The following is a 27,585-nucleotide window of genomic DNA, read 5'->3' on the forward strand; positions in this document are numbered from 1 at the left end:
AACAAAACAAAAGGGCATGCATCCATCAATGGGTTTAATGATCTTCCTACACCATTCAACACTGTGCCTCTGATTTCCCTGCCTCAACTACAAGAAACCTAGGTGCTTCCAGCAACAACCTTCTCTTTCTTCCAGCTCCAGCCTGCTCTCCCACTTCCCGCAGCATGCCCCATGCTCACCAGACCCAGGGTTAATTTAGAATCAACACAGATTTCCTTGGCAGGCTGCCCCATGATCTTTGGTTGCTGCGGTCCTCTGACCTCTAGACATTGCTCTCCTGAGCCAGATAAGGCTTTGTTTGCTCTTTAGAGGGACGGGATCTATGGAGGAAAAAACTCGAAGCATTTATTATCGTGACACACTTGGAAGCATTTATGGTTCAAATACTAAACGCTAAACTTGACTTCAGGTAATCTTCGTGAAAAGCCCAGCCAACCTGTTCCTCATAGGCGCAGGTGAAGGCGCTGGGACCTGGAGCAGTGAGGCTCGGGCGAGGGTATACCCGCGAGGGACACCTTTAGACTCAGCGGGTCCAGCCTCGGGCTAGTGCCGACGAGCACTCCAAAGTCCGCGCCGCGAGAAGTACTTTTTACCTGGGCATGGCCCACCTTGAGCGCCCCAGGCTTTCGGAGCGCAGAGGCGGCAGCCTCGGAGCCTGCCAGGGTGACACGTGACCACCAGGGGCGGAGCCCGCGAGCCCCGCCCCCCGGCGGGCCAGTTAACCCGAGGCCCCGGAGCGGGCGCGCAGTTTGCGGAGCAGCCGCGGCAGCTGCGTGGACGGCCGTGCCTAGCCCGCCGCGGTCATGGCCACGGTTCGGGAGAAGGCGGCGGCGCTGAACTTGTCGGCTCTGCACAGCCCCGCACAGAGGCCTCCGGGTGGGTCCGAGGGCCGCGGCAGCGTGGGGCGGGCGCGGGCTGTGGGCGGGCGGGCGGCGTGCACGGCGGGCTGGGCGGCCGCGACGATCCGCTTTCTTCCCACCGAAGGGCAGCGAGCCCCCGACCCCGCCGCAGCCATCCCGGCATTTTAGGAACTTTCCCGAATTTAGCTCGCAGTGGGGACCCGGGCGAAGCTCCGCAGCCTGGCTGTGACAAGCGCGGAGTTTTGGATAGCTTCCTGCCCAGAGTCTTGAGGACGAACTCTTGACTGCTTGGTAGGACCAGAGGTCGGTGGCTCGAGCCCCAGATTAGGAAGATGAAACATATGTTGTGTGAATTTAACACTTTATGTACAAGCAGTGTTTCCGTGAGTCCGTTTTATGCCTTTTTTTTCTTTGATAGTTACATGACTTTGGGAGGGAGACATGTATTGAATCACTGAGGGCGGGTTTAAGATCTTTGAACTGAATCAGCTAATCCGTTCTAAAATTCCGACCCTATTGTATCTCTGATAATGCAAATGGAGTGAGTCGGGTGACTTGGGATACTTGGCTTTGTCTGGATAATGTGCCGCTTTCCCCTTTCCTGGAACTGGAGAAATTGGCTCTGTACCAAAGCTTTACATTTGTAAAATGCCAGTTTGTGAAACAGTGATTCCTTCCTCTAGGTAGATCAGTGTATCTCAGTGAGCCCACTCTTGTGTTTGACTTACTCATTAATGCTCCACGCACTCTCCAGAATGTTAATGGTAATTTTTGCTAGAGAACTACTTGTCATTTGTGCTTTCTCAGGACAGATTATAAAACCGTGCATATATGCCAGCTGTAGTGGTCGGTGCATGCCCTTAGTCCCGGCACTGGGGAGGCAGAGACAGGCAGTTCTCTGAATTCAAGTCAGCCTGGGCTACACAGCAAGTTCCAAGCCGGACAGAGTTAGAAGATGAGACTGACTCAAAAAGCAAACAAACAAACAAAAATTGACCATATTCTGCTTTCCCTTAAAAGGCTTATGTCGTTCTGTCACTTGAAATGATATCTTTAGGCTCTCTCTGGTAAATGAGATTTCCAAATTCACCTACAATACGTAGGTCTTTTCTCACAGCTGAAATGTCATTTCTGGGCTTCAAACATTTGTGAACATGTTTTTAGATGGTGAGAGGGAGTGCTTTTAAAACTGTAGAAGACTCACAGAGGAGTTGACCTGCTGGCCAGCACCTTTTTTATTAAAGGAAAAGACTGCTTACTGTTAGCATTGGTCTTACAGCTGGAATTCCTATTTGCTAATGTTTATTTACCCGTCTTCCACCCTGGGTTGCTTTGTCACAGTCCTTGTGAGCAAGGTAATGGGAGCCTAGGGTTTTGGTTCCTTGCCATTCTGTGTGCTCTGGCAGGCAGCTTTGTACGTTCCCTTCCCAGGGATTAGTAACTCTTTCATACTTTTCAGCGGGCTATAATCACAAAGCAGGAACCTGATTTATGAGGAAGAAAAAGAGTTTTATGCTAATCTTCAGCCAGAATTTAAGACACCTGTCTCAATACAGACCAACAAAGCGGTATGTTATCTTGCTATCCCTTTATACTGTAACCCAAGTCTTTGAATTTGCCTGGTGTCACTTTTCCAGGGAGCTCAGAATACTTCCCATATGCTTTCTCATTAATCTCTGAATTAAAGTGGTGGCTGATTCCTGCTCTTGTTGATGCTTCTCTTAGCACGTGTTAGAGTCAGACTTCACCGAGGCATCTGAGTCAGCCTCTCTATGATGTCAAATAAGAAAACAAGCTCTGGACTGTCAAAGGCAATATCCAGTAGAAGTGTTGCCATATCCATTTCTGTAGTACAGGACAGTTTCCCACTTGGCCTCAGCTGCCCAGTTGTAATAGAAACCTCTGGCTTTAACTGTTTTCATGAAGTTTCAGTTATTGTCTACTAAACATTTCTCTGAGTAATTTGTAAAAAATTTATTTTTTATTAGGAGAGAGTGCTGTAAACTATTTTTGCTTGCATGTATGTTTGTGTACCACATGTGTGACAGGTGCCTTGGAAGGTCAGAAGAGGGTGTTGGATCCCCTGGACTGGAGTTACAAACAGCTGTGAGCTGCCATGTGGATGCTGGGAATTGAACCAGGATCCTCTGGAAGAGCAGTCAGTGCTCTTAACCCCTGAATCATCTCTCTAGCCCTGAGTGATTTGTTTTAGATAATTTTTTTTTATGTGTGTAAGTGTTTTGCTGCATATATGCATAAACACCATGTATGTGCTTGGTGTCCAAGGGGGACAGAAGATGCATAGAATCCTTTGGAACTAGAGTTACAGATCATTTTAGCTACCATGTGGGTACCAGGAACTGAAACTGGGTCCTTTCCAAGAGCAGCAAGTGCTCCTAAGCACTGAGCATCTCTCTAGCCTGAGTAATGGTTTTAGAACTGCTATCAAGGGTCTGGAGGGTTGACTCAGCAGGTAAGGCTTTTCTTCCAGAGGACTTGGGTTTGACTCAGCACCCTCATAAAGGGTTACAACTGTCTGTAACTCCAGTTTCATGGATCTGACTTCCTCTTCTGGCCTCTGCAGTTACCAGGCATGCATATGGTGCACGGACATACATTCAGGCAAATACTTACACACATAAAATATGAAATAAAATAGAAAAAATGCAGATAAAACTACTGTGGAAAAATAATTTTTCTGTGCAGAGGATCAAACTCAGATCTTCATACATGCAAGACAGTGTTCTTTTACTGAACTGCACCCCTATATCTTTCATGTTTTTTATTATTTTGTTGTTGTTGTTGAAAGAACTGTTTCTGTGTGTGTCTGAGTGTGTGTGTGCCCTATGAGAGCTGATGACCACAGAGCCCAGAAGAGGGTAACAGAAGATCTTCTGGATCTGAATTATAGGTGGTAGTGAGCTGCCAGATGTGGGTATTAGCAACTGGACTCAGGTCCTGAAGGAGCTGGAGGTGTTCTGAGCCATCTCTCCAGTCTTCCAGCTTTTTCTTTATTGACTTATGGAGACAGGGTTTTCTGTTGTAGCTAACTTGTCTCGGTGATTTAATCTTAGCACTAGGGAGGCAGCTGCAGGTAGAGCTCTGTGAGTTCAAGGCTAGCCAAGGCTACATAGTCAGAACCCTGTCTAAAAAAAAAAAAAGTTAAATCCTCTGCTGTGTTTCCCATGTTTTTTCTTACTTTGAATGGTCTTTGAATTTCTTTTGGAACTTGACGTCACTGTCCATGTGGATTATATTCCATGAGTATGATCCTTTCTGAGTGAACACATAAATATTGATCGATGATTGTTAACCCAAGAGGGCCTAATTTCTTTAGTTGTGTTCTTTGTCCATTTTCTCTTCAACGGTCCTATGCAGGATATTATAATTATATTGCATTAAGTTGTCATGTCTCCTTGGGCTCCTTTAGACACTGATGGTTTCCTCCTTAGTTTTAACTGGGCATCTGCTTATTGTTGTACACAGTCAGCCACATTAACATATATGATTGCAACATAAGAGTTAGGTAGTTTGCCTGAGGTTGTATTTTAGTAAAGGGTGGACCCAAGAATGAAACACAGATCATTGGGACTCCCAAGCCCATGGTGTTTTAATCTGTATCTGTAGCATTTACCACTGTGCCATTTCTTAATACAAGTTCCCATACCTGAACAGTTTTTTGTCAGCCCAAGTTTTCTTAACCCAGGCACTGCTGACACTTTCTTTGTTGTGGGAACCATCCTGTGTACTATAGGACTTTTGGCAGCATTTCTAGATATCAGTAGTTCCTTTCATCCCATTGTGATAAATTAAAAAATGTTCCCCAACAGGTCTGATGAGGATATAAAATAATCCACTAAGAACCATTGGTTTAACCTTTACAAATGGTTTTTAGTAGTTAGCAATCATCAACAGCTAACAAATGTTCACTAACCAGTGTTAAAGCAATATTGAGACAGCCCCAAAAAGCTAAGTAATTTAACCTCTATAACTGTAAGGAAACTTGAAAAGTATTCTTAAAGTTTTATGAGGAGAAAAAGAAATGAGTCATTTCAATAATTACAATGAAAATGTAATTGCATGTTTATTTATAAGTAGTACATTTAAGAATGGCATGGTGATACACCTTTAATCCAGCCCTGGGGAGACCAAGGCAGGCAATCTCTGTGAGTCCAAGGCCAGCCTGGTTAACATGGTAAGCTCCAGGCCAGCCAGAGCTGCATAGTGACACCATTTTAAGAGCAAACAAAACAAAGAAATAGCATATTTTCAGGAGTTCTGTGTACATGTTACCCTTCTGTCACAATGTGGGTATAGAATATGTGTGTTGATCTACTTGCAGGAGTTTGAATGATTGGAGCTGCTTTTCCCTTAATTAGGCTTTCACAGTAAGGGCTGATTTCATGATTGATCCTGAGCATCCTTTGAAATGTATGAGTAAAAGGACTGTCCCACCAAGGATGATTTATGAGTTGGCTTTAAAGGAATTATTGGCTAGTAAATTTATGTATTATTAAAAGTGGTGATAATCACTATTTCAAGTAAATGACTGAAGATCAGAATTATCTTGAAAATGTAACTTATTGTTAATAAACTAGGGGCTAGACAAGAACTATTATTGTTTTCCAGCAATTGAAAAAATTGTTTACTTGCCTAGATTTAATCTAGCATTTGCAGCCTGGGTGTGGTAGTTCATGCCTGTACTTCACTCTAGAGGTAGAGGCAGGAAGATGCAGAATTCAAGCTAGCCTCAGCTACACAGAAAGTTTGAGGCCAACCTGGGCTTCATAAGTCAGTGTCTCAACAAAAACAAAAATGAAGGAGACTATAATGGTAGAGACCTAGTTTAAAGTAATTTCTGATCCTCTTATTAGGCCACTTCCTCAGTTTTGTATACAGCAAGCTTCAGTGTGTCCCCATGTTTTATTCTTTCCTATAGGCCTGTCATTTGTTTGACATTCAGTGTTTGTATCTAAATGAAGTGCAACTTTTTTTTGAAGACAGGGTTTCCCTGTGTAGCTTTGGAGCCTGTCCTGATACTCACTCTGTAGACCAGGTGAGCCTCAAACTCAGAAAGATCAGCCTGCCTTTGCCTCCTGAGTGCTGGGATTAAAGGTCTGAGCTACCACAGCCTGTGGGAAGAACAACTTCTGTCTTTAATTCTTATAGTTAGCAATGTAGACCTGAAACCAAGCTTATATGCTGTATTCAGCTGTTGAAGGAAGGAAGTTAGTTGGCTAAGGAACTTATCTACAGAGGTTAAATCTCTTGACCAGAGCTACTGAAGCTTATTGGATTCCATTGGTCATGATGTTTTTTAAATTTTAATTGGTTTTTATTTCATATGTATGGGCGTTTTATCTGTATGTAAGTCTCCATCGTGGGGTGTGTGTGTGTGTAAGCCCAAAAAGGATGTCAGGCCCCTTGGATCTGGATTTACAGATGATTATGAGCTGTCATGTAGATGCTACAACTCGAACCCAGGTTCTCTGGAAGACCAGTCAGTGCTCTTAACCACTGAGAGCCTTCTCTCCAGCCTAGTCATGATGTTTTAGAACACAACTGACCAGATGTTAGAAAGCTTCAAGACATAGAATTTTATCTATTTATCTTTATCAATCTATGTATCTGTCTATCATCTATCTATCTGTCTGTCTGTCAGTCTTTGAGACAGGGTCTTATTGTTGCTCTGACTATCCTGGAGCTCAGAGATTGGCCTGCCTCTGCCTCTACCTCTGCCTTCCAAGAGCTAGGATTAAAGGTGTCCACAGTGCCTAAGTTTCAAGTTACACAATTTTCCTGTCTTGAAAAATCAAAAAGAAGAAAAACTCAGGCAGAGGCAGTTCGAGGACAGCCTAGTTTACAAAGGGAGTTCCAGTACAGCCATGGCTACGAAGAGAAACTCTGTCTCAACAAACCAAGAAAAAAATGTAGAATTTTTGTGAGGCTTGAGTTGAGGACAGACTGAAGCTCCCATTGTGACTGTTCAACTTACAAAACAATCATTGTGTGCTTTTTGTCTCTTGGATTCTGTCTAGAAATTACAGCAAGTCAGTTTTACTCTGCTAACATTCATTTCAGGTCTGGATGGGTGAAAAACAATTTTCTACCCAGCATTGGGGGATCTGTAGTCAACTGGTGAAGTCACCACTTAAGAAAACTGGTTATCCTGGTATGAGTTTTGGCACATTGGCTTGTCAAGTCCAAGGTACATTACGCATTGCTGTATCTGTATGAACTTGAGCTTTGGGTCTGTGGGTGGTGATGCTTGAGGGGAAATATCCCGGAATGCGGTGTTTGGGAATTAATGGTCAGTGAGAACCAGACGGCCCTGGAAGGGCTGACTTTTATCATGCTTGGAGGACTCTGGAAACATTATGTGGTACACAGGTGCTGGCTGCCCTGCTCTAATCTGTTCTTTAATCTTTCCTACAGTTTTATCCAACCTGTAAAACTTCCTGATTTCCTACATTTTAGTACCAGGGTAATATGGAGAAACTTATTCCTCACTTCCTAATTCCCTGTGTGAGCATTAGCTTTTTCCATGTTGTTTGGGCTGTATGCCATCTCTGTCAGCATCCTTCAGTTGTCTTACCCATCTAAAATTAGTAACTTCAACTTACTTTTTAGGATTTATGTACTAACCTACTTTGTGGCTCAAGTGTTTTAACTTTTGTATTTTTAACGATATCACTAGCCCAATGGATGTGAGAACAGTGTTTGTACACCAATTGCTTGGGGCATGAGGATCCCCTGAACCAGGAGACTTGTCTTTAAAAAGAAAATTACTGACCTTAAACAATCTGATCTCTCCAAGTTTGCTCAACTGACTTTCCTTACTCCTATGTATGTATAATATATATTATAGAATCCACAGTACTCTATTTTAGGAGTACTGGCTGCCAAATATTTGTAAATACTTTGGGGAAGGGTTCTTTAATGTTAAAACTGTTGGATTTGTTTCTTCTAATCTCTTGGTTCTCTTGTTGTTTTACTTAACCAGAATCTCCCAGGAAAAACCAATTCTAATCCTGTATCTGGTAACTGGCTTCTCTTGAGACAGAGTCTCAGGTAGACTCTCTATATATCCAAGGATGACCTTGAATTTTTTGATCCTCTTGCCTTCACCAGTGTGTGGGCTGAGAGGCTGTTGTGTGACACTAGTGTGTTTGTTAGGGTTCCTTGCAGGAGTGTGGGTCATTTAAAGGAGCTAAGCAACTGCAACACCAGAGTCCACCCCAGCTCATGAGAGCTGGAGTTCACCGCACACTTGACCCAGCTTGGATGGTCTCTGCCTCCTCAGAAGTCCTTAGTGCTTATAAAACCTTGGGGAGGAAGAACCTGGTCAGTCTGGCCAGCTTCAGGGACTTCCCGAGGCTTTTGCATTGTTTACTTCCTCAGTCTGGATTTCTCTGTGTAGCCCTGGCTGTCCTGGAACTAGCTCTGAAGACCAGAACTGGCCTGGAACTCAGAGATTTCACCTGTAATCAGAGTGCTAGGATTATAGGCATATGTCACCACCACCCAGCCACTTCCTCAGTCTTAAAATGAGTTTCCTTTTGGAACAGCAGTTCTCAACCTGTGGGTTTCAGCCCCTTTGGCAAACCTCCAAAAACATTTACATTATGATTCATAACAGTAGCAAAATTACAGTTATGAAGTAGCAATGAAAATAATTTTGTGGTTGGGGTCACCACAGCATGAGGACTATATTAAAGGGTTGAAACATTAGGAAGGTTGAGAACCACTGCTCTAGAACTTAATCTTAAAGAGCTTGGGACATTTAGGTCTGTACCACCAAAGGACTGGGCATCAAGTCTGGAGTTATACACACTAGACAAGCCCTCTGCCAACTGAGCTATAGTCCCATAGCCTAATAACTAACTCATGATAAGTAATAAGGGTTAGGAAATGCTGGTATTTAATTGCCTGTGTAATCTAGGACAAGTTTAATGCACTGAACTCAGTTTTCTGAAAATAGGATGATTAATAACTTTCACAGAGATGTGTATCTGAGTTAAATTAGAGAAGACAGTTTGTGGATAGTATGTACTCCAATGTTCAGTATTATTGATAATGATACAGTAAATACTTGAAGTCCCTTTGCAGAGGCAGAGGCAGGAGGAGCATCAGTTCAAGGACAAGCTGCTACATAGAGCCAGGCCAGCCTGGTGGTGGTGGCGCACTCCTTTAATCAAAGTCAGCCTGGTCTACAGATCGAATTCCATGCCAACCAGAGCTACACAGAGAAACCTTGTCTTGAAAAACAAACGCCCGGGGGGGGGGGGCCGGCCCCCGGCCCGGGGGGGGGGGGGGGGGGGGGGGGGGGGGGGGGGGGGGCGGGGGGCGGGGGGGGCGGGGGGGGGCCAAAAAAACCCCCCCCAAACAAAACAACAAACAAAAAGAAAAAACAAACAAAAAAACAGTGAAAAACAAACAAACAAACAAACAAAAATACCGAATCCCCCACACACAAACACTGTCACAAAACTTTTTTTTTTTGAAAGATTACAGAGTCAATATTAAGTTAATTTAAATTTCATTTTGACCTCTGTTATTTTAGATAAATTAAGAACTTAGGGTTTTAGACCTGAGCTGGTGGCACACATCTTTAATCCCAACACTCGGGAGGCAGAGGCAGGTAATCTGAGACCAAGTCCAGCGTGGTCTATATAGTGAATTCCTGGACAGCCAAGGCTACATAGGGAAACTCTGTACCTTCCCGCCCTGTCCCCTTCCAAAAGAAGGAATGGGTGACATGAGAAATGATTGGCTGCTAACACTTTTTGTTCATTGTGGCTGTGGGTAGTGCAGCTAATCCTGAGTTCTGGGTACCAATTCTGAGATCCTCCCAAAGGACTCTGCCTTTACTCAGCAGTGAACACTAGACTGCTGTTGGTCTAGTTCTAGTTAACTGCTTCTCTGTACTTGACTCTTCAAACTGCTTATCTAATATTTGTAAGGCTGGCAACAGTTACTTCTCCTGTTTCCTACTACATTAAGAGTTACCTTAGGTTTTGCATTTATTTATTTATTTATTTATTTATAGATAGGGTCTCATTCTGTATCCTTGGCTGACCTAGAACTCTTTGTGTAGACTTAAGTGAATCTCAGAGATTCACCTGCCTCTGCCTCCTCAGTATTGGCATTGAAGGCATACACCATGCCCAACTATCTTTTTTTTTTTTTTTTTCCTGAGACTGGTTTCTCTGTAGCTTTGGAGCCTATCTTGAAACTTGTTGTGTAGAGCAGGCTGGCCTCAAACTCAACAGAGATCTGCCTGCCTCTGCCTTCCAAGTGCTGGGATTAAAGGTGTGTGCCACCAATGTCTGGCTAAAATACAGTTTTTAAAATTGAAAATAAAAATCTCACTGATTATTTTGAACTAACATAATAATGGGTAGGTAATAAATACTCACCTTTTGATATTAGAAACCTACAGATAAGCAGAAGAATATGTGTGTGCTATTAATTTTCATAGTAAAAATAGCAGTTACAAAATCGTGCTATGAAGTAATAGTGTAGTGACTCAGTATACTCCTTACATGGAGCACAGTATGTAGATCCCAAATGATGAACTTCAAATCCATGGCCCTAGGGTATCTTTGATGGCAAAGCAAATGCTGAGTGTGTGCTATGGTACTCAGTTTAGCCCCCTGTGCAAGAGAAAAACAGTGGAAAATAACTGTATCTCTATTGCATTAGAATGAGTTTTAAGGTAGGTAAGATGGCTCAGCCAGTAAAAGTGCTTGCCACCAAACCTGATGGCCTGAGTTCCAGCCCAGAAACCACATGTTTGAAAGAGAACCAAGAGAGTTTTTCAAGTTGTCTTCTTACCTCCATACACATGCCTTGGCATGCACATGCCCACACACAAAAGGTCTTCTGTTAAATTGTAGGAAGAGGGGCCAGAGAGATGACTTGGTGATAGGAGCACTTGCTGCTGCACAACCATGAGGAAGGGACTTTGGATCCCAGTGGGCGCACAGCAAGCTGGGCATCCCGTGGCTATCTCTACACACAGTTCCCTTCCTCTCCAGGCAGTGGTTCCATTAATGATCAGGTTCCTCATTACTTACTTTTAAACTCTGAAAGGAAGTAGGAGTAATTCCCCTGCTTCTGCTAAGAGCATCCTAAGCATGAATGAAGCAGTATGTTGGACTGCTGAGTTTTCCAAGGCTCTGGAAGAGTGCAGCTGATCGGAGAGCACACACTAGCTATGTGTGCAGAGGGAGAGAGAGAGAGCAACACAGCCCTGAGCAGATGATTAACTAAGCAGCTAGGTTCAGTTCCATCAGTTCTGTCTTTCTACCATGTGAGTTTGGGGACTCAGTATTCAGGTTTGGAGGAAGAACCTTTACCTGCTGAGTCATCTTGCTGCTTGGAAATGTTTTTCTTTTACATGAATTCTTTTCTTAAATCTTGTGCCTGTGTGCGTGCCCATGAAGCTTAAACATGGGGGTCAGAGGACAGCTCTCAGGGGTCAGTCTTCTCATTCCACCATGTTGGCTCCGGGGATTAAACTTGGGTCATTAGGTTTGGCAGCAATTGTCTTTACCCGCTGAGCCATCTCAACAGCTTGATAGAAAAACTTCTGAGCTTATTTTCTCCTTTTTGTGTTGGCCAAATATCTTGCTTTGTTTACCCACCCTTATCCCCCTCGCACACACCCATGTCAAGTTTCCCCCCCCCCCAGCTCTTCCCAGTTCCTCTTTGCTCACCCTTATCTTTTGCAGTAGTTAATAAACTCCTATTGTTACTTTACCCTGCTTGCTAAGCATTTAAGTTAGAAGCCTGCAAAACAGGAAGCTTTAGAAATATTAGTTTGTTCCTGCAGCCTGTGAGTGTATGTGTGTGACCATGAGTCAATTCTAGAATGATTTCAGTATGCTTAGAAGTGGCACATAACCTGTGAACACATTTTGTATCTCCAATTTGAGATGCTATCTGCCTCCTAGGTTTGCTCCTCAAGACTAGATAACTGGATAATTTTGCTTGTAGCTGGTGGTAGAAGATCTACCCATTTCTTGATCTCACTTCCTACTGCAGCTCCCACCACATGCCATCTGGCCTTACTGGCCTATCCCAGCAGAGTGCATGCCCCTGGGCCTTTGAATTTTCTGTTCTCTGTTCTTTCCCCTGGTGTCTGTACAGCTCACTTCCTGGTTTTACTAAGTCCCTATTAGAGATAACTATTAGGAAAGTGACCCTTACTTTTTCAGTCTTTGGTCTTTGTAAATTTGTGTCTCCAGAGCTGGGGACTGAACCATGGATCTTTCACATGCTAGGCAAACACTCTATTACTGAGCTAAATTCCCAGCCTTAGAAGTCTTTCTTGACATCCCATTTAAAATAGCATTCTCAGCCAGCTGGTGGTGGCATGCACCTTTAATTCTAGCACCTGGGAGATAGAGGTAGGTGGATCTCTGAGTTCAAGGTCAGCCTGGTCCACCCAGTGAGTTCCTGGAGAGCCAGCACTATAGTGAGGCTGTCTTAAAAAACAAAAACAAAACAAAGATATCACTGTAGGGGGATAGAGATGGCTTAGTGGTTAAGAGCACTGGCTGCTTTTCCAGAGGACTCAGATTCATTTCCCAGTACCCACATGCACTTCCCAATCCCCTGTTGCTCCAGTTCCAGAGGACCAACACCCTCTTCTGGTCTCCTCAGGCACTAGGCAGCCCGTGGTGGCAGGCCATCAAGAAGGCTCAGCATGTAGAGGCATTGCTGCCAAGCCAGATAGATGGCCCGAGTTTGACCTTCAGGACCCACATAGTGGAAGGAGAGAACATGTTCCTGCAGGTTGTCCTCGGACCTCCACATGAGTGTTGTGGCACACACACCCACATGCAACCCCATAGACGCACAGAGACACACAATAAATAAATGTAATGAAATAATACTCTGTTAGCTGCTGCTGCTTCTCCACCCCACCCATGTCTGTCTGTCTCTGTCTCTCTGGACCAGTCCTCAGTATGTAGCCCAGGTTGGCCCCAAACTTTTGGCCCTTCTGCCTCAGCCTCCTGAGTGCTGGTGTCACAGGTGAGCCTGACATATCCAGCAGCTGTTTCTTTTCAGCACTGATTGAACACATACATAATAATGTTTGGATCCGCCCATAGTGTCTTTAAATATGAGAATAGACTGTCTACCAACTGGACAGCATTCGCATATAGCAGGCACAAAAGTTTGAAATGAATTTCCACTGATAACAATATTTCAATAAACTGACCCTCTAGTTTCCCCTCTTGTGGCTTTTGGAAATTACTCTTCTCCCTAGGAATTGCTTATAACACAGTAAATAAACGACCCAGAGACTGATGGTTTTTTTTGGGGGGGGGGGGGGAGGCCAAGCTTCAAGCTGAAGATCAGAAAAACAAAGCAGCCAGCCACTAGCTCTTAATTCTACCTCAGCTCAGACCAAAGGGGCGATCCTCAGACTGCTCCTGACTTCACCGCTCCTCACATTCACTCAGACTGCTATGCTGTCCTCAACATGGCTAGAGAATAATTCTCAGACTGAATGCCTCTACCTTTTATACCTCTCAAGTCCTGGGATTAAAGGCATGAGCTCCGATCCATTCTCCTATAGTCAAGGTTGGTCTTGGACTCAGAGATCCATACTTTTTAAATCCTGAGTCCTGGGATTAAAGGTTTGTACCACCACTGCCTAGCTCTATGGCTGCTGGGATTAAAGGTATGTACCATCCATCACCACTGTATGACCTCTACAGCTTGAGACTGGCTTTGCTTTCTGAATCCTCTGGCAAGCTTAATAACCCATGACTAATAGAGCACCACAGTTGCACAGACCTCATTACAGATGAACAAAGCACTAATGCAGCAGTTTCCCTGATTTCTCTCCTTTTAGGTTTCAGTGTGGCCCAAAAGCCATTTGGAGCCACATACGTGTGGAGCAGCATTATAAATACTCTTCAAACCCAAGTGCAGGTGAAGAAACGGAGACACCACTTAAAACGGCACAATGACTGCTTTGTGGGCTCAGAAGCTGTGGATGTCATTTACTCTCACTTAACTCAAAATAAATTCTTTGGTGATGTCGATATTCCTCGGGCCAAAGTGGTGAGAGTGTGTCAAGCACTTATGGACTACAAAGTATTTGAAGCAGTCCCAACCAGAGTCTTTGGAAAAGACAAAAAGCCTCCATTTGAAGACAGCAGTTGCAGCCTTTATAGATTCACAACAATACCTAGTCAGAACAGTCAATCAGGCAGCGAGAACAAAGTGGACTCGCCGTCCAGGTGAGCCCTGGGGTCAGGTTGTCATGGGCATATTAGCAGACCTTTTTCCTTCTTTTTAAAAAGATCATGAGTGCTAATTTTGGCTACAATCTAAATCCTGGTAAATTTAATAAAATATAACAAAATGTTGATGTATCAGGCATATCCTAGACTTCATTTGTTCATACTTGTATTTTGCAAGAACAGTCAACAGACAGTTTTTCTGCCTTAAGTTATAGTGACAGTGTAAAACATGGAAATTCGTATACAGAGTGGGATGAGAACAGAGAGAAAGGAAGGACAGGCAGAGAGACACCAGTTCCTAGGGCATCATTGGGATCTAGAAAGTGGTGGACATGGAGTGTGAATGGAGAATGAGAGCCACAGTACCCACAGCTCCCTGTGATGTACTAAAGGATTTGTGTGATTTTGGTCTGGGTTTTTTTTTGTTGTTGTTGTTTTTAATTTTTGAGACTAGGTCTCCCTAAATGTCCCAGGCATTCATGAATTTCTAAGCTCAAGCCATCCACCTACAGGTGTGTACCACTGATTTGGAATGGTAAGGAACTTGGGACTCAGTCACATCCGTGTTGGAGAGGCCACAAAAGTTGTTCAACCAGATGGGACTGTATTTTTAAAAAGGTTATTCAGGGCCAGAAATGGTGCTGGGTAGTTGGTGAGAACTAAGTAAGCAGTGTTGAAGGCTAGGGCAGGCGAGGCTAACCAAACGTTGGGGGGGGGGGCGGGGCAGAGAGACAACATGGAGACCAGTGACCGACATGAGCAAAGGTTAGGAGTACATAATGAGTTTGTGAAGTAAAGAGCCTGCCTTTTCCTTCATCGATGCAGCTAAACTGTAGAGGAGGCAGTAATTTGATGCTCTGGTTCAGCTCTGACCTTTCAACTATTTTTAAGCCTCTTAATAAACTTTACCTCTATAGAAACAAGCAAAGGAAATAAGAGGGTAAAGTAGAACTTGGTCCATATTCTTCAAGTACATACATCTTCATTCATTGTTTGACATCCTTAAGACCAAAAATGTTTAGTAATTTGCAACTATGGCAATTTTAGAAAGAACATCTTACACATAAGTATTGTACAGCACTGTTACAGTCTTCATCACTATTTGGTAACAAAGAATATTAATATTTCTGTGACAAACAGGAATATCATACCAACTAGGAAACAAAGACAGACAATTTCAGGATTTTTTGTTTTACTTTGGTGTTTGTTTTGAGACAGGGTCTCACTGTGGAGCCTAAGATGACCCATAACTTTCTGTAGATGGCAAGCCAGGCTCACAGTAAACTCAAAATTCTCTCACATTTGCCTCTGGAAGGCTACAATTAAAAGTTTTACCATCAGCCCTGGCTCATTTTTATTATGTTTTAAAATTTGTGCTAAAATTGTGATCATTGAGTTACATCTACATAAAGAAAGGGTCACGGGAGAGTCTATTTAGAGTGTTTGTATATTTTAGATCAGGGTGTAATAGTAATCACTGAATCTGGGATGTGGAGACCAGAGGATCAGAGTGTAGGGCCAGCTCCAGCGACATAATGAGTTTGAGACCACTTGGGCTGCACGAGACCCTGCCCCGCAAAACAAGTAGAGAGTGAGTGAGTGTGCCTGGGTTGAATGAGAGACCCTTGAGAAGATTTGAGTTCTGATTTTGAAACATGAGCTCTCTAGACACCTGCAGCTTTCTAGTCATTTTTGTGACATGCTAACCTTATTTTAGGTACTCGGATACATTATTTAAGTCACCTGAGATCAAGTCGGACAGTTTGGAGGACCTGTGGGAAAATCTGAGTTTAAAGCCTGCCAACTCCCCACATATAAATGTCTCTACCAGGCTGTCTCCTCAAGGTAAACTGATGATGCAAAGTAAGAAATAGAGGACTCAGTAGGTTCAGTTGTTTCCTTCTAATCTTTATTTGAATGTTAATATTCAAGCAGAGAAAGAGTACGCTGTGTTAAAGCTGGTTATGTTAAGCTTCAACAGAAGTCTATTATCTTGAACAACAACACATCAGTGTTACAACTCTTGAACATGGCTTTTGTCCATCAGCTGGCAGAGGTTCTAATCTGAAATGTTTTGCATGCAGATTCTTACTCAATATATTCTCTCAGATGTTTCTTTTCCTACTATTTATTAAATTATGAAAAATTAAATATCATATTTAAAGTATTAAGAGAATTCTTAGGAATGCAGCCTGATGATTTTGATTCCCAAACCCCCAACCCCCTGTCCTGGCTGTGTGGAAATCCTGAGTGGGGAACACTGCAGCAAGTAGATTCAAATGAGTTTTGAGATTGAATGAACCATTCTTTTCTTCTAAAGCCCTTATTAACATGTTATATGGCTTGAGCTCTTATCTCTGACATATTGCTTTATATAGTACAAAAAAAATGACAAGAATTCCTGTTGTCCAGAGCCTGTTCTCCTACACTTTAAACAGATCTTGAATTGTCTTGTTATAAGAAAGCGCTCCATGAGTAAGCATGGCCCGATACCTCCTTTCTGCCACAGATCAAATAGTTAGAACTGCCTAGACACTGCAGTGGGCATGGAATAACAGTTAATTGTTGCTTCCCACTTTGTTTTCCTGTGTAGTTATTAATGAAGTATGGCAAGAAGAGACGATTGGACGTCTTCTACAACTTGTCGACCTTCCATTTCTTGACTCCTTACTCAAACAGCAAGAGGTTGTACCTAAAGTCCCTCAGTCTAAGAAACAGCCTGACATGGTCAACACCAGTAACTATCTGGACCGAGGGATTCTCAGGGCCTATGGTGACTCTCAGTATGTGTAAATCATATAATAATTTCAGTTTGTGGGTAGAGAGCTTGATCAGTGTACACAAAGCTCTGGGTTCAAGCCTCGAACTGGTTAAAATTAGGTGTGGTGGCACACACCTGTTATCCTAGCACTTAGGCAGTAGAGGCAGAGGAATCAGCACTTTAAGGTTACCTTCAGCTACACCGCTTGTTTGAGGCCAGCTTGTGCTACATGAGATTTATAATCCCAACACTTGGGAGACAGGCAGGAATCTCTGTCAGTAGGGGGCCAGTCAGGGCCTCTTACATACTGAGACTATGTCTCAAATAAACTGTGTGTGTGTGTGTGTGTGTGTGTGTGTGTAAACCTTAAGATCTGAAGTCTTATAGTGCTAAGAGCAGACTATTTTAGCTTAAGAGTATTATGTTCCTCATAACTTGAAACATTCTTTTCCTGAATAAAATTATAAAAGATTAAAATAGCTTCTGTGTTTTCAGTTGATTTAATGTTTAATTATTTTGCCTCTGTAGGTAGTGTTCCAATCCAGTTAAGGAGATGGAAGTGTTTAAGGAGTACAACTTACTTCTTTAGTTCTTTTTAGCTCTGCATGTCACCATACCATTAATATGAAAAGTTGAATGCTGACAGATAGCATTAAAGAGCTGGGTGTGGTAGCCCACACCTTTAATCCTAGCACTCAGGAGGCAGAGGCAGACAGATCTCTGTGTTCTAGGCCAGCCTGGTCCACATAGTGAGTTCCATGATAGCCAGGGCTACATAGTGAGTGACTCTGTCTCAAACAAAACAAAAATTTAAAAGGCTTAAAGCCTTATCTGAAAGTGTTGATCTTAACATATTAGCTGTTAAGTTCTGCATGTATAATATCAAATTCATTCTACATGTTTACATTTCTATAACTAACCTAAAGCAATGCATAAATATATACATATATATTTATACAATATTATATATATAATTTGTTTGTTTTGTTTTTCAAGACAGGGCTTCTTTATGTAGTCTTGTCTGTCTAGATCTAGCTTGTTGACCAGGCTGGCCTCAAACTCATAGAGATCTGCCTGTCTCTGCTTGCCGAGTGCTGGGATTAAAGGTATGTACCACTTGGTGGAAATATTTTTATAATTACCTAACTATTCAGAATTTGAGCTAGAAATTACCTTAAAGATATCTAGTTTCACCTTTTTATAGACCCTAGCTGTCTCAAGTCTGTGGCCATAGAGGACATATAACAAATTTATTGAAACATAGCACTTTCTGGCTGGGGATGTAGCTCAATTGGTAGAGTGTTTGCCTCCCATATATGAATGAAGTCCTGGGTTTAAATTCCAACACCTCATAATAGAGTAGCAAATGCTTTAATCCAAGCACTCAGGAGGGTCAAAAGTTCAGTTATCTTCACTTACATAGTGAGTGGGAGGTCAGCCTGGGCCACAAGAGACCCTAATCTCAAAAAAGACCAGTTTACCCATTGATTTAATTAATTTGAAATGTTATCTTTATCTTATTGTATTCTGTCCTAGCTAAAGCTACAGATAACACATCATAAATGTGGCTTTGAAGTTAGCAACATTGTATGGTAGAATTACAACTTTAAGAGTCAGCCTGAAACCAGATGTGGGTGGTGTCCCACATCTGTGACCCAGCACTGGGGAGAATCAGGATTGGGTATTGTCAGAATTTATTTTGTGACTGCTAGCTCCCCAATAATGACATGGATACTTCTTAATTATGAAAGCTAACCTTTACCTTAGGTTTGTACCCAACTAGCTCTTACAACTTAAATTAACCTGTTTCTCTTAATCTACATTCCACCATGTGGCTTTTTACTGCTCCTCCATTCTGCATGTCCGACCCCTTCCATGTTTTGCTGGTGTCTCCTACCACACCAGATTCTAGTCCCAAGTTCCTCTCTCTGCCTGGAAGTCTCGCCTATTTTCTCCTGCCTAGTTATTGGCCATTCGACTCTATATTAAACTGAACAGGTGCCTTAAGCAGGGAAGGTAAAATATAGACACAACTTCATGCAATATAAACAAATCCTGCAACAAGGTCAAGTTTTAATTTTGATGACCTTCACATCCCTATTGTAGTAGATGTTTATTTTGCACATAAGAAAAATGCAATTTAGCTGATTTCTTTGACCTGTCATATACAGTTTAGATATATAATAAACAATTTTACTGTATTTAAGTGTGGAAAATTTTATCCTGGTGGTGAGCATTAAATAACTTGTGAATTAGATACTATGTGTCTATTTCTTCTCTTTGCGTTTTAAAATAACTCCCCCTCCCTCCCTTGCTTTAGAGAAGATGAATGGGTCTCTGCAGCCATTGATTGCTTGGAGTATCTTCCTGACCACATGGTTGTGGACATAAGCAGAAATTTTCCTGAGCAACCAGACAGAACAGACTTAGTGAAGGAACTTCTATTCGATGCTATTGGCAAATATTATAGCACTAGGGAGCCTCTCTTAAACCACCTGTGTGATGTTCATAATGGAATAGCAGAACTCCTTGGTAAGTGAGCTCTTACTACATAGATACTAGAGTTCATCTTGTGTGGGGTGGGGTGAGGTGGGGTGGGGTGGGGTGGGGAGGGGGAGTTAATTGTACTCAAAGTGAACGAAAATAGCACCCTGTAAAGTTGGAGGGGATCTGGACTAGTCTGTAGAGAATATATTTATTTAAACACATCTAGGGTTCACCTTGAGACCTTAGCAACTCTACAGTTAGGAGTGCTGCTGCCTCTGGGCACTGCTGTCATTTGCTGCAAGCTTAGGCAGGAATGGCAGTTCTCTGCTGTAGAAGTTATCAGCATGACCAGCACTCTGCTCTCCATGGCTCTGAAAACAAATTCAGAGAATCCCTTTTATTTTTCTCAGGTACAGTTATCAGCAATATATACACTGTACACTTTCAAAGTGTGTTCATGGGAAGCAGTGGGAATTTACGCTGCCACGAGTTAGATTTAGCACCCTAAGACAATATATTATGACAAGGGCCTACAGTGTCGGTTGGTGATTTGAGAACAGGCTGTCTTTAGGTGTTGGTCATCCATTTTATTTTTATTTATTTATTTAAATTGCACTTCTTTGTGTATGCTTGCATGCTGTAGCACACGGAGCTCAGAGGACAGGTGCTAGAGTTGCTTCTCTCCTGTTTTCATTCCCACTTTGTTTTGCTTTTGCTTTTGGAAATAACTTTGAGGAAATGTACTACTTAGCATAAACCGTAACAAGTTTTGTTCATTTTAATGTAGTTTTGTTTGATCAATTAAGGACTTTTTTTTTTTCCCTTTTGGCTAAAGTAAATGGGAAGACAGAAATAGCATTAGAAGCTACTCAGCTGTTTCTGAAGCTTCTGGATTCCCAGAATAGAGAAGAATTTAGAAGACTGCTTTACTTCATGGCTGTTGCAGCAAATCCTTCTGAATTTAAATTACAGGAAGAAGTAAGTTTGTTTTTGAATGTTAATTGTTTTCAGTGTTTTCATCATTCCGAATGCTGTGGTGGATGGCGGCTATTTATATTTGACATCCCCTTAGCATTAACCTTTGAGGTATGTTTTTATTCTCACAGAGTGACAACCGGATGGTTGTGAAGAGGGTATTCTCAAAAGCTCTTGTCAACAATAAAAACTTATCCAAAGGCAAAACTGATCTTCTTGTACTCTTCTTAATGGATCACCAAAAAGATGTTTTCAAGGTAAGACTCCAACAGTAATTCATCATGCTTATTTGTAGCAGATTTAAATGCATTGGAATAATGTCCTGTGTCCCTTTTTTCTAAGATTCCTGGAACTCTACATAAAATTGTTAGTGTTAAACTTCTGGACATACAAAAAGGAAGAGAGCCTAATAAAGACACAGGTAATTTAGGAATATTATCTGTATGGTCTTTCATTTATTTGTTTGTTTGTTTGTTTTAGGCATGAGCTCTTTGTATCTCAGGCAGGATGGGGCTTTGTAGCCAAAGGTGACCTTGAAATCCTGGTTCTCTTGTCTCCTTTTTTCAAGTGCTGGGGTCACAGGTGTTTGCGGCCACTCCCAGTTTAAGGTTTCAGCATCTTCTGAAGACAGGTCTATAGTGCTGTTAGTTTGAACTAAATAGTTTGAAGCATTCCCCTCCTTTTTTTAGGCTTAGCAGAGTTCTTCCTGGCCTAAAACAACTTTAGATTCTTTTTTCTAGTCTGTTTTAATACAAGTCACACATTTGCTTACTTAATATCTCTCTGTCTCTGTCTGTCTCTGTATGTTTCTCTGTGTGTGGGGTGGGGTCAGAGAACAACTTTCAGGAGTTGATTCTCTGCTTCCACCTAAGGGTCACAAGGATTGAACTCAGAGCATCAGGGTCAGAGGCAAGTGCCTTTCCCACGAGCCATCCCATAGGCCAGGTTAAAACATCTTGATTGCTAGGCCATGATGGCACACAGCTTTAATCCCAGCACTTGGAAGGCAGAGACAGGTGGATCTCTGAGAGTTTGAGGCCAGCCCGGTCTACAGAGCAAGTTCTAGGACAGCCAGGGCTACACAGAGAAACCCTGTCCAAAAAACAAACAAAAAAACCTGGGTCAGGGTTATTCTTACCATCCTCTTTAATGCATTTTATAGAATTTCAAAGGAAAAAAAGGAAACTACTGCATGATTTTTCTAGTTAAATGTGGTGAATAGAGTCATTAACTGGAACTTCTTGCTTTTATACCTGAAGGCTATATTTATTGCCAGAGAATTGACGAAAGTGAGTATTCTAGCAGCAAACAGAAGAAAACCAAAGATGAACTGTTGAACTTACTAAAGACTATTGATGAGGACTCAAAACTCTCTGCCAAAGAGAAGAAGAAATTGCTAGGCCAATTCCATAAGTGTCATCCAGATATCTTCACTGAGTATTTTGGAGACTGAGTTTCTAATGTCTGTGTAAATGTACACTGTGTATTTTAAGGGCAAATTATGTAGCCTAAAGATATTTTTAAGCTTGGATGTCGAAATATGAAGTTGTACTTAATAAAATTTTATACCCATATGTGTCAAAAAAAAAAAAACATTACTCAGATGTCATGTTGATATAAGGACTAAGTGAGTCGTTAAGGTGAATTGATTTATTATGTTAATTTGTATAGGAAATCATAGGGATTCAGAGGATATGATAGTAATATAGTTATATAAGCAAGTACTGGGGCTGGAGAGATGGCTCAGTAGTTAAAAGAGCCCTTGTTGCTCTTGCAGAAGACCTGGGTTTAGGTCCCAACACCTACATCGTGTCTCACAACCATATGTAACTCCAGTCTCAGGGGATCAAATACCCTCTTCTGACCTCTGTGGGCAATGTACACACATGGAACATCTACATACTCATCCTTATAAATAAATACATCTAATAATAAAAGTAGTTAACAAGAAGTCTACATATTAGTAGGGATATGTTTTTGGGTTTTGTTAGTTTTGTTTTCTTTTTTTTGTTGTTGTTGTTTTTTTGTTTTTGAGAAAGGATATGGTGATATAAAATGGCCCCGAAAGAGAGTGGCACTATTAGGAGTTGTGGCTTTAGTGGAGGAAGTGCATCACTGTAGAGGCAGACTTTGAAGTCTATATATGCTCAAGTTTCACTCAGTGTGATACTCAGACCACTTCCTGTTGCCTGCAAGATGTAGGACTCTTAGCTACTTCTCCAGTACTGTGTCTGCCTGCACACCACCATGTCCCACCATGATGATAATGGCCAGAACCTCTGGACTGTAAGCAAGCCACCCCAATTAAATGTTTTCCTTTGTAGAGTTGCCATGGCTCAGTGGGTAAAGACACCTGCCACCAAGCCTAATGAACTGAGTTCGATCCTTGGGACCCACATGATAGAAGAAAACAAGTTTCCCTCTGACCCACATCCGTGCCTACATACATAACACACATACCCACCCAGATATACAAAAATCAATGTAACAGGAACATTTTAAAAGTGGTTGGAAAAACTTGAATGCCCCAATCTGCTGGCATACTGTGAGTGGTCTCTTATTTTCTGATGTAACATCAGCTAGTCTTCAAATAGAAGGCTGAGAACTATAATATATATGACACCAGTTATCTTAGGAAAGCCAGGTTTTTGGCACATGTAAGAAAAAGAGGCAGCTTTAAAAGTGGTGAAAGAAGAGATCATGACTTAAGCATGAGAGGAAATTTGCAGAATGAGGCTACAGAAACTGGTGAAATCCACATAGCTGGTGGAGCAGCTGCACACTATCTGATTTGCAATCTTTGTTTTGCATATAATTAAAGTGTGATTCTTTGGCTACCAGAACAAACACCTTCAGGAAAAGATGGGAACATTCAGTTTTCTGACTGCTAGCAGTATTCATGTTTTATTTTTGTTGTTGTTGTTAAGACAAAAAAAAAATTCTGTCTTGGGAACTCACTCTGTAAACCAGAGTGGCCTTGAACTCAGAGATCCATCTGCTTCTGCCTCCCAATGCTGGGAGTTAAAGGTTTTCATCACCATGCCTGGCTTGTTCATGTATTATTATTATTTTTTTTTAATTTTTATTTTGTGTATTGGCATTTTGCCTGCATGCATGTCTGTGCATAATGTGTGTGTGTGTGTGTGTGTGTGTGTGTGTGTGTGTGTGTGTGAGACATACGGTCAGAAGACGAAATCAGATCCCCTGGAACTGGAGTTATATGCATTTGTGAGCTGCCATGTAGGAGCTGGGCATCGAACCCAGGTCCTCTAGAAGAACAGCCATTAACTGCTGCATGGCTCCAGCACCTGTTAGAATCAACATTCAAACAGAATGTTCATTTCATGGGAAACATTCAAATAAGATCACAGTTTGAAGCCAGACATGATGGCCAGGATCTAATCCCAGTAGGCTGAAACAGGAAATTGTAAGTTGTAGGTTAGCCTGAGCTGTACAGCAAGATCTTGTCTGGGAGAGGCAGCTTACCTCAAACTTTTTTTAATTTAATATAATTTCTTTATTGAATATTTGGAATTCTGCATCATGCACCCTTATTCTGTTCACTTCCCAGTCCCTCCATACCCTCCCCTCCCCTCTGCAGTGCCCCCCAAAAGAAAATCCAAAACAAGCAAACAAAAAGAAAAACATCTTTCCTGCTTCTCCAACATCTTCATTCATCTGGTGGCATTGGGAGCTGCAGTGTGCCACACCCTTTTGTCCAGTCAGCTTTACTTGTAAATGTTCATTGCAATGAGTCATTGGTCTGGTTCCAGGCCTCTGGTTTCTGGCATACCTTCATAAATGGATCCTTACTGAAATTCCTCTCAGATATCTCGAGGCCACCCAGCATCATGGAGACCAGGCCCGTATCTTTCCATGGGACAGGTCCCTTCCTAAGCTCTAGCAGGTCCTAGATAGGATAGGCGTTAGGGTGGGCCTGTGTGGTAGTTGAGCTGGTCAGTCCAGGCCACTGGGACTTCCCCACTCAGGTGAGGGAACAGAGCCAGTTCCCCTACAACTATGCCATCAGGGTCAGTTCCCGTTTCTTCCGAGTGCAGGGAGCCCAGCTCTCTTGCTGCATTGTCCAGTGAGGGCCAGGGCCAAGACCAGTGAAGGGTGGGGCTGGCTCAGTATGGCCATCATTTCATCACACATGGTTCCTATGTTCCCCTGAGGTGAGATGGGCCACAGACATCAACACAGACCCCAGCTGCAGCAGGATCACAGACTCAGACCACTGGCCCTAGGCAGCAGCTTGGGCTTAGACAACATTCTGGCTCTGGATGGAAGCACAGGCTACTTAGATTAGGATGACTTTGATGGCAGCATGGTCCCTGAACACCAACAAGACCACAGGCTGTAGGTTTTGGCCCAGGTCCCAGGCCTCCCCACATGGCAATATGGGCCACAGACTTCAAAATAGACCTCAGCTACAGTAGGACCACAGATCCAGACATGGTCCTCAGCAGTAGCCTGTGTCTAGATGTCATCATGGTCCCAGGTGGTGGCATAGGCCACCTAGGTCAGCATGGTCCCAACAGCAGAGCAGCCGTCAGGCACCAACATGGCCCCAGGTGGCATTCCAGACCCCAGACCTTCATGGCAACAGGAGCCTAGGGCTACATTAAGAATTTAAAAAAATATATTACATTTACTTATTAGGTGTGTGTGTACTCAAGTGTGCTCGTCAAGATCAGCACAACATGGAAGAGTAGATTTCATCTACCATATGGAGCCTAGGATCAAATTCACATCATCAGGCTCTGCAGCAACCACCTTTACCCACTGAGGCAACTGACTAGCCCAAGATAGAATATTTGGGGGCTGGAGAGATGACTCAGAGGTTAAGAGCACTGGCAGCTTTTCCAGAGGACCTGAGTTCAATTCCCAGCAGCCACATGGTTGCTCACAACCATGTCTAGTGGGATCTGATGCCCTCTTCTGGTGTGCAGGCAAACATGCAGATAGAGCTCTCATACACGTAAAATGAGTCTTTAAAAACAATAGTATATTTTAAGTCAAGTAGTTGCCTTAAAATATCCAGGTACACTGGGAACCCCAAGTTTGTGTTTTCATTAATTAATTAAAATCAGCCTTGGTAAAGGGGGGGGGAGCCAGCAACTAGTTGACCAGAATTAGCCATAGAGAGTCTGGAGAGGCCAGGAATACAGATAGAGGGATGCACAAGAAGAAGGGCAGGACTTGGAATTTTGAGCTGCTTTTGGGTTTGGGACAAGTGGAGAGATGCGTCTCTTGCTGGGTCTCTGACCAAAAATGGAGGTCAGCTGGTGGTCCTGGGTCTCTCTGCTAGCAGGTTTTCACCCCCACGTCTGACTTTGGAGTCCTTATTGGTGAATAGAATGACAGAGACTTAGTTTAAACCTACATATCAAGGTTGAGGCAGAGCTGGACTGAAGGACTGGAAGTCCATCCAAACCATGGCCCAGTGATTAAAGTATCAGTAGATTCATGTGCAATCAGTAAGCCAACAGAAAAACATCAGTAAAGCTATCATTTTCTGAAGACATCATAAACTCAAACTCAAGCACTAAGGCCAGTGCTACTCTTGGAGAATGTTGCTGGATTACTACAACTGTCCTTACTGTCAGCTTGGTGCTCTCAGTCATTCCTCCCTGACACCTGTGCTCAGTGTTTAGGTGACTGTGAGCTTGGCCTCTCTCAGCAGAGGAGACTGAGGCTGAGCACCTACCTCACCCAAAGGCAGCCTCTGTAGACTAAGGAGACAGGCGTTATGCAAAAGTCAGCCTGGCTGGCCAAATTCTACTCAGATGAATCTAAAGCATGAAGGAGCAGCACCAAGACAGAAGAAACCAGGGTCAGGTAGAGAAATCCTGTATGTTCCACGGGGTGGGGGTGGGAATGGGGGGGGTGGGGGAGTGACAGCAGCAACTCACCTGCAGGACAGCTGTTTGCTTTCTCCTTCCAGACTGCAGCCTGGCACTGAATGAACTCCCTTTATCTCAAGGTTAGTTTGAGTTTCCAATCCTTACAGCCAAAGATCAAACTGGCATATGTGTGAATGTTTAAAGGAAACTTTAAGTATCAAAAGATTACACATGAATCATCCCAAATTAAAATGGAATAGTTTCAGTCTCGTCTTATCATTTCCAAGGGAGACTTAGTTTGAGAAACCCTTCAAGGAAGGCAGACGTCTCTCAGGGTATGTCTGTGTTCTTCTGGCTGCATGGTGGAGTCACCTGGGAAGTACTGGCATCACCCAGATTGTTTTCAGGTGACAGTTTTAGAATTTCTGTTCTTGTTGTTTGACATGCCTTTAATCCCAGCACTTGGGAGGCAGAGGCAAGTGGATCTCTGTGAATTTGAGACTAGCCTGGTTTACATAGGGAGTCCTAGGCCAACCTATATCTACATAATGAGAGGGCTTCTCAAAAGACAAAACAAAACCCCACAAAACAAATCTCACCAACTAGGCATAGGCACATTAGTCTGAATTCAGATAGGAGAACTTGTGGGATATTTGAGCAAACTGTATAAAGATGTATTGCTGTTTTACCTTGCCTGTCTAATAAAGAGCTGAATGGTCGGTAGCTAGACAAGAGAACTTATCTGGGACTCCTGGGCAGAAAGAGGAACTCTAGATGAATCTAGGTGCTCGAGGGAGACACCAGCAAGACACAGAAGGAGCAGGACATACAGAATGGAAGAGAGGTAAAAAGCCACGTGGCAGAACGTAAATTGAAACAGGTTAATATAAGTTAAAAGAGCTAGTTGGAAACAAGTCCAAACTGTTGTTGGAATTTTTTTTTTTTTTTTTTTTTTTTTTACTTTTTTGGCTTTTTGAGGGGCCAGCCACCCAGCCTAAATAAATCACACACTGAGGCTTACTCTTAGTTGTAAACGGCTGACCTTAGCTTGGCTTGTTCCTTAAGTTATCCTTTCTCCCTTCTGCCCGTGGGCTTTTCCCGTTCTCTTCTGTAAATCTTACTCTTAACTCTGTGGATTGCTGTGTGGCTGAGCTGGGTGGCCCCCCCCACCACCCCCCATGCCCCACCACCTCCTCTTCCTCCTCCTCTTGTTCTCTCCTTGCTCCCCTTCCTCATTTCTCCTTTTATTTATCCTCAGTCTGCCAGCCCCGCCTATCCTCGTTCCTGCCTTGCTATTGGCCATTCAGCTCTTTATTAGACCATCAGGTGTTTTAGACAGGCAAAGAATCACAGCTTCACAGAGTTAAATGCAGCATAAACAAAAGTCACAC

General features: G+C 42.8%; 1 protein-coding gene across 2 annotated transcripts; it reads left to right on the forward strand.

The window, feature by feature from the left end:
• Window positions 1–713: 713 nt before the first annotated feature.
• Window positions 714–21,922, forward strand: Depdc7 (DEP domain containing 7). Of its 2 annotated transcripts, XM_051184074.1 has the most exons (10): window positions 759–876; window positions 6,942–7,068; window positions 13,732–14,122; window positions 15,843–15,970; window positions 16,719–16,908; window positions 19,207–19,418; window positions 20,209–20,351; window positions 20,480–20,605; window positions 20,691–20,769; window positions 21,608–21,922. In XM_051184074.1, the coding sequence occupies exons 2-10, from the start codon at window positions 6,948–6,950 to the stop codon at window positions 21,799–21,801; spliced, it is 1,584 nt and encodes a 527-aa protein (XP_051040031.1). In that variant the 5' UTR covers window positions 759–876; window positions 6,942–6,947; the 3' UTR covers window positions 21,802–21,922. The 2 variants fall into 2 exon arrangements, with proteins under 2 accessions (XP_051040032.1, XP_051040031.1); XM_051184075.1 differs by lacking the exon at window positions 6,942–7,068 and having other exon boundaries at window positions 714–876.
• Window positions 21,923–27,585: the final 5,663 nt, after the last annotated feature.

The sequence above is a fragment of the Phodopus roborovskii genome, unplaced genomic scaffold, assembly GCF_943737965.1.
Source record: "Phodopus roborovskii unplaced genomic scaffold, PHOROB, whole genome shotgun sequence".
Lineage (NCBI taxonomy): Eukaryota > Metazoa > Chordata > Mammalia > Rodentia > Cricetidae > Phodopus > Phodopus roborovskii.

Bases quoted from the DNA above. Each gene is read 5' to 3' on its own strand.
- Depdc7 (XM_051184074.1), top strand. From the start codon at position 6,948: ATGGGTGAAAAACAATTTTCTACCCAGCATTGGGGGATCTGTAGTCAA. The intron at 15,971-16,718 runs GTAAACTGATGA...TTTCCTGTGTAG, and splicing joins TACCAGGCTGTCTCCTCAAG to TTATTAATGAAGTATGGCAA. The intron at 19,419-20,208 runs GTAAGTGAGCTC...TTTTGGCTAAAG, and splicing joins TGGAATAGCAGAACTCCTTG to TAAATGGGAAGACAGAAATA.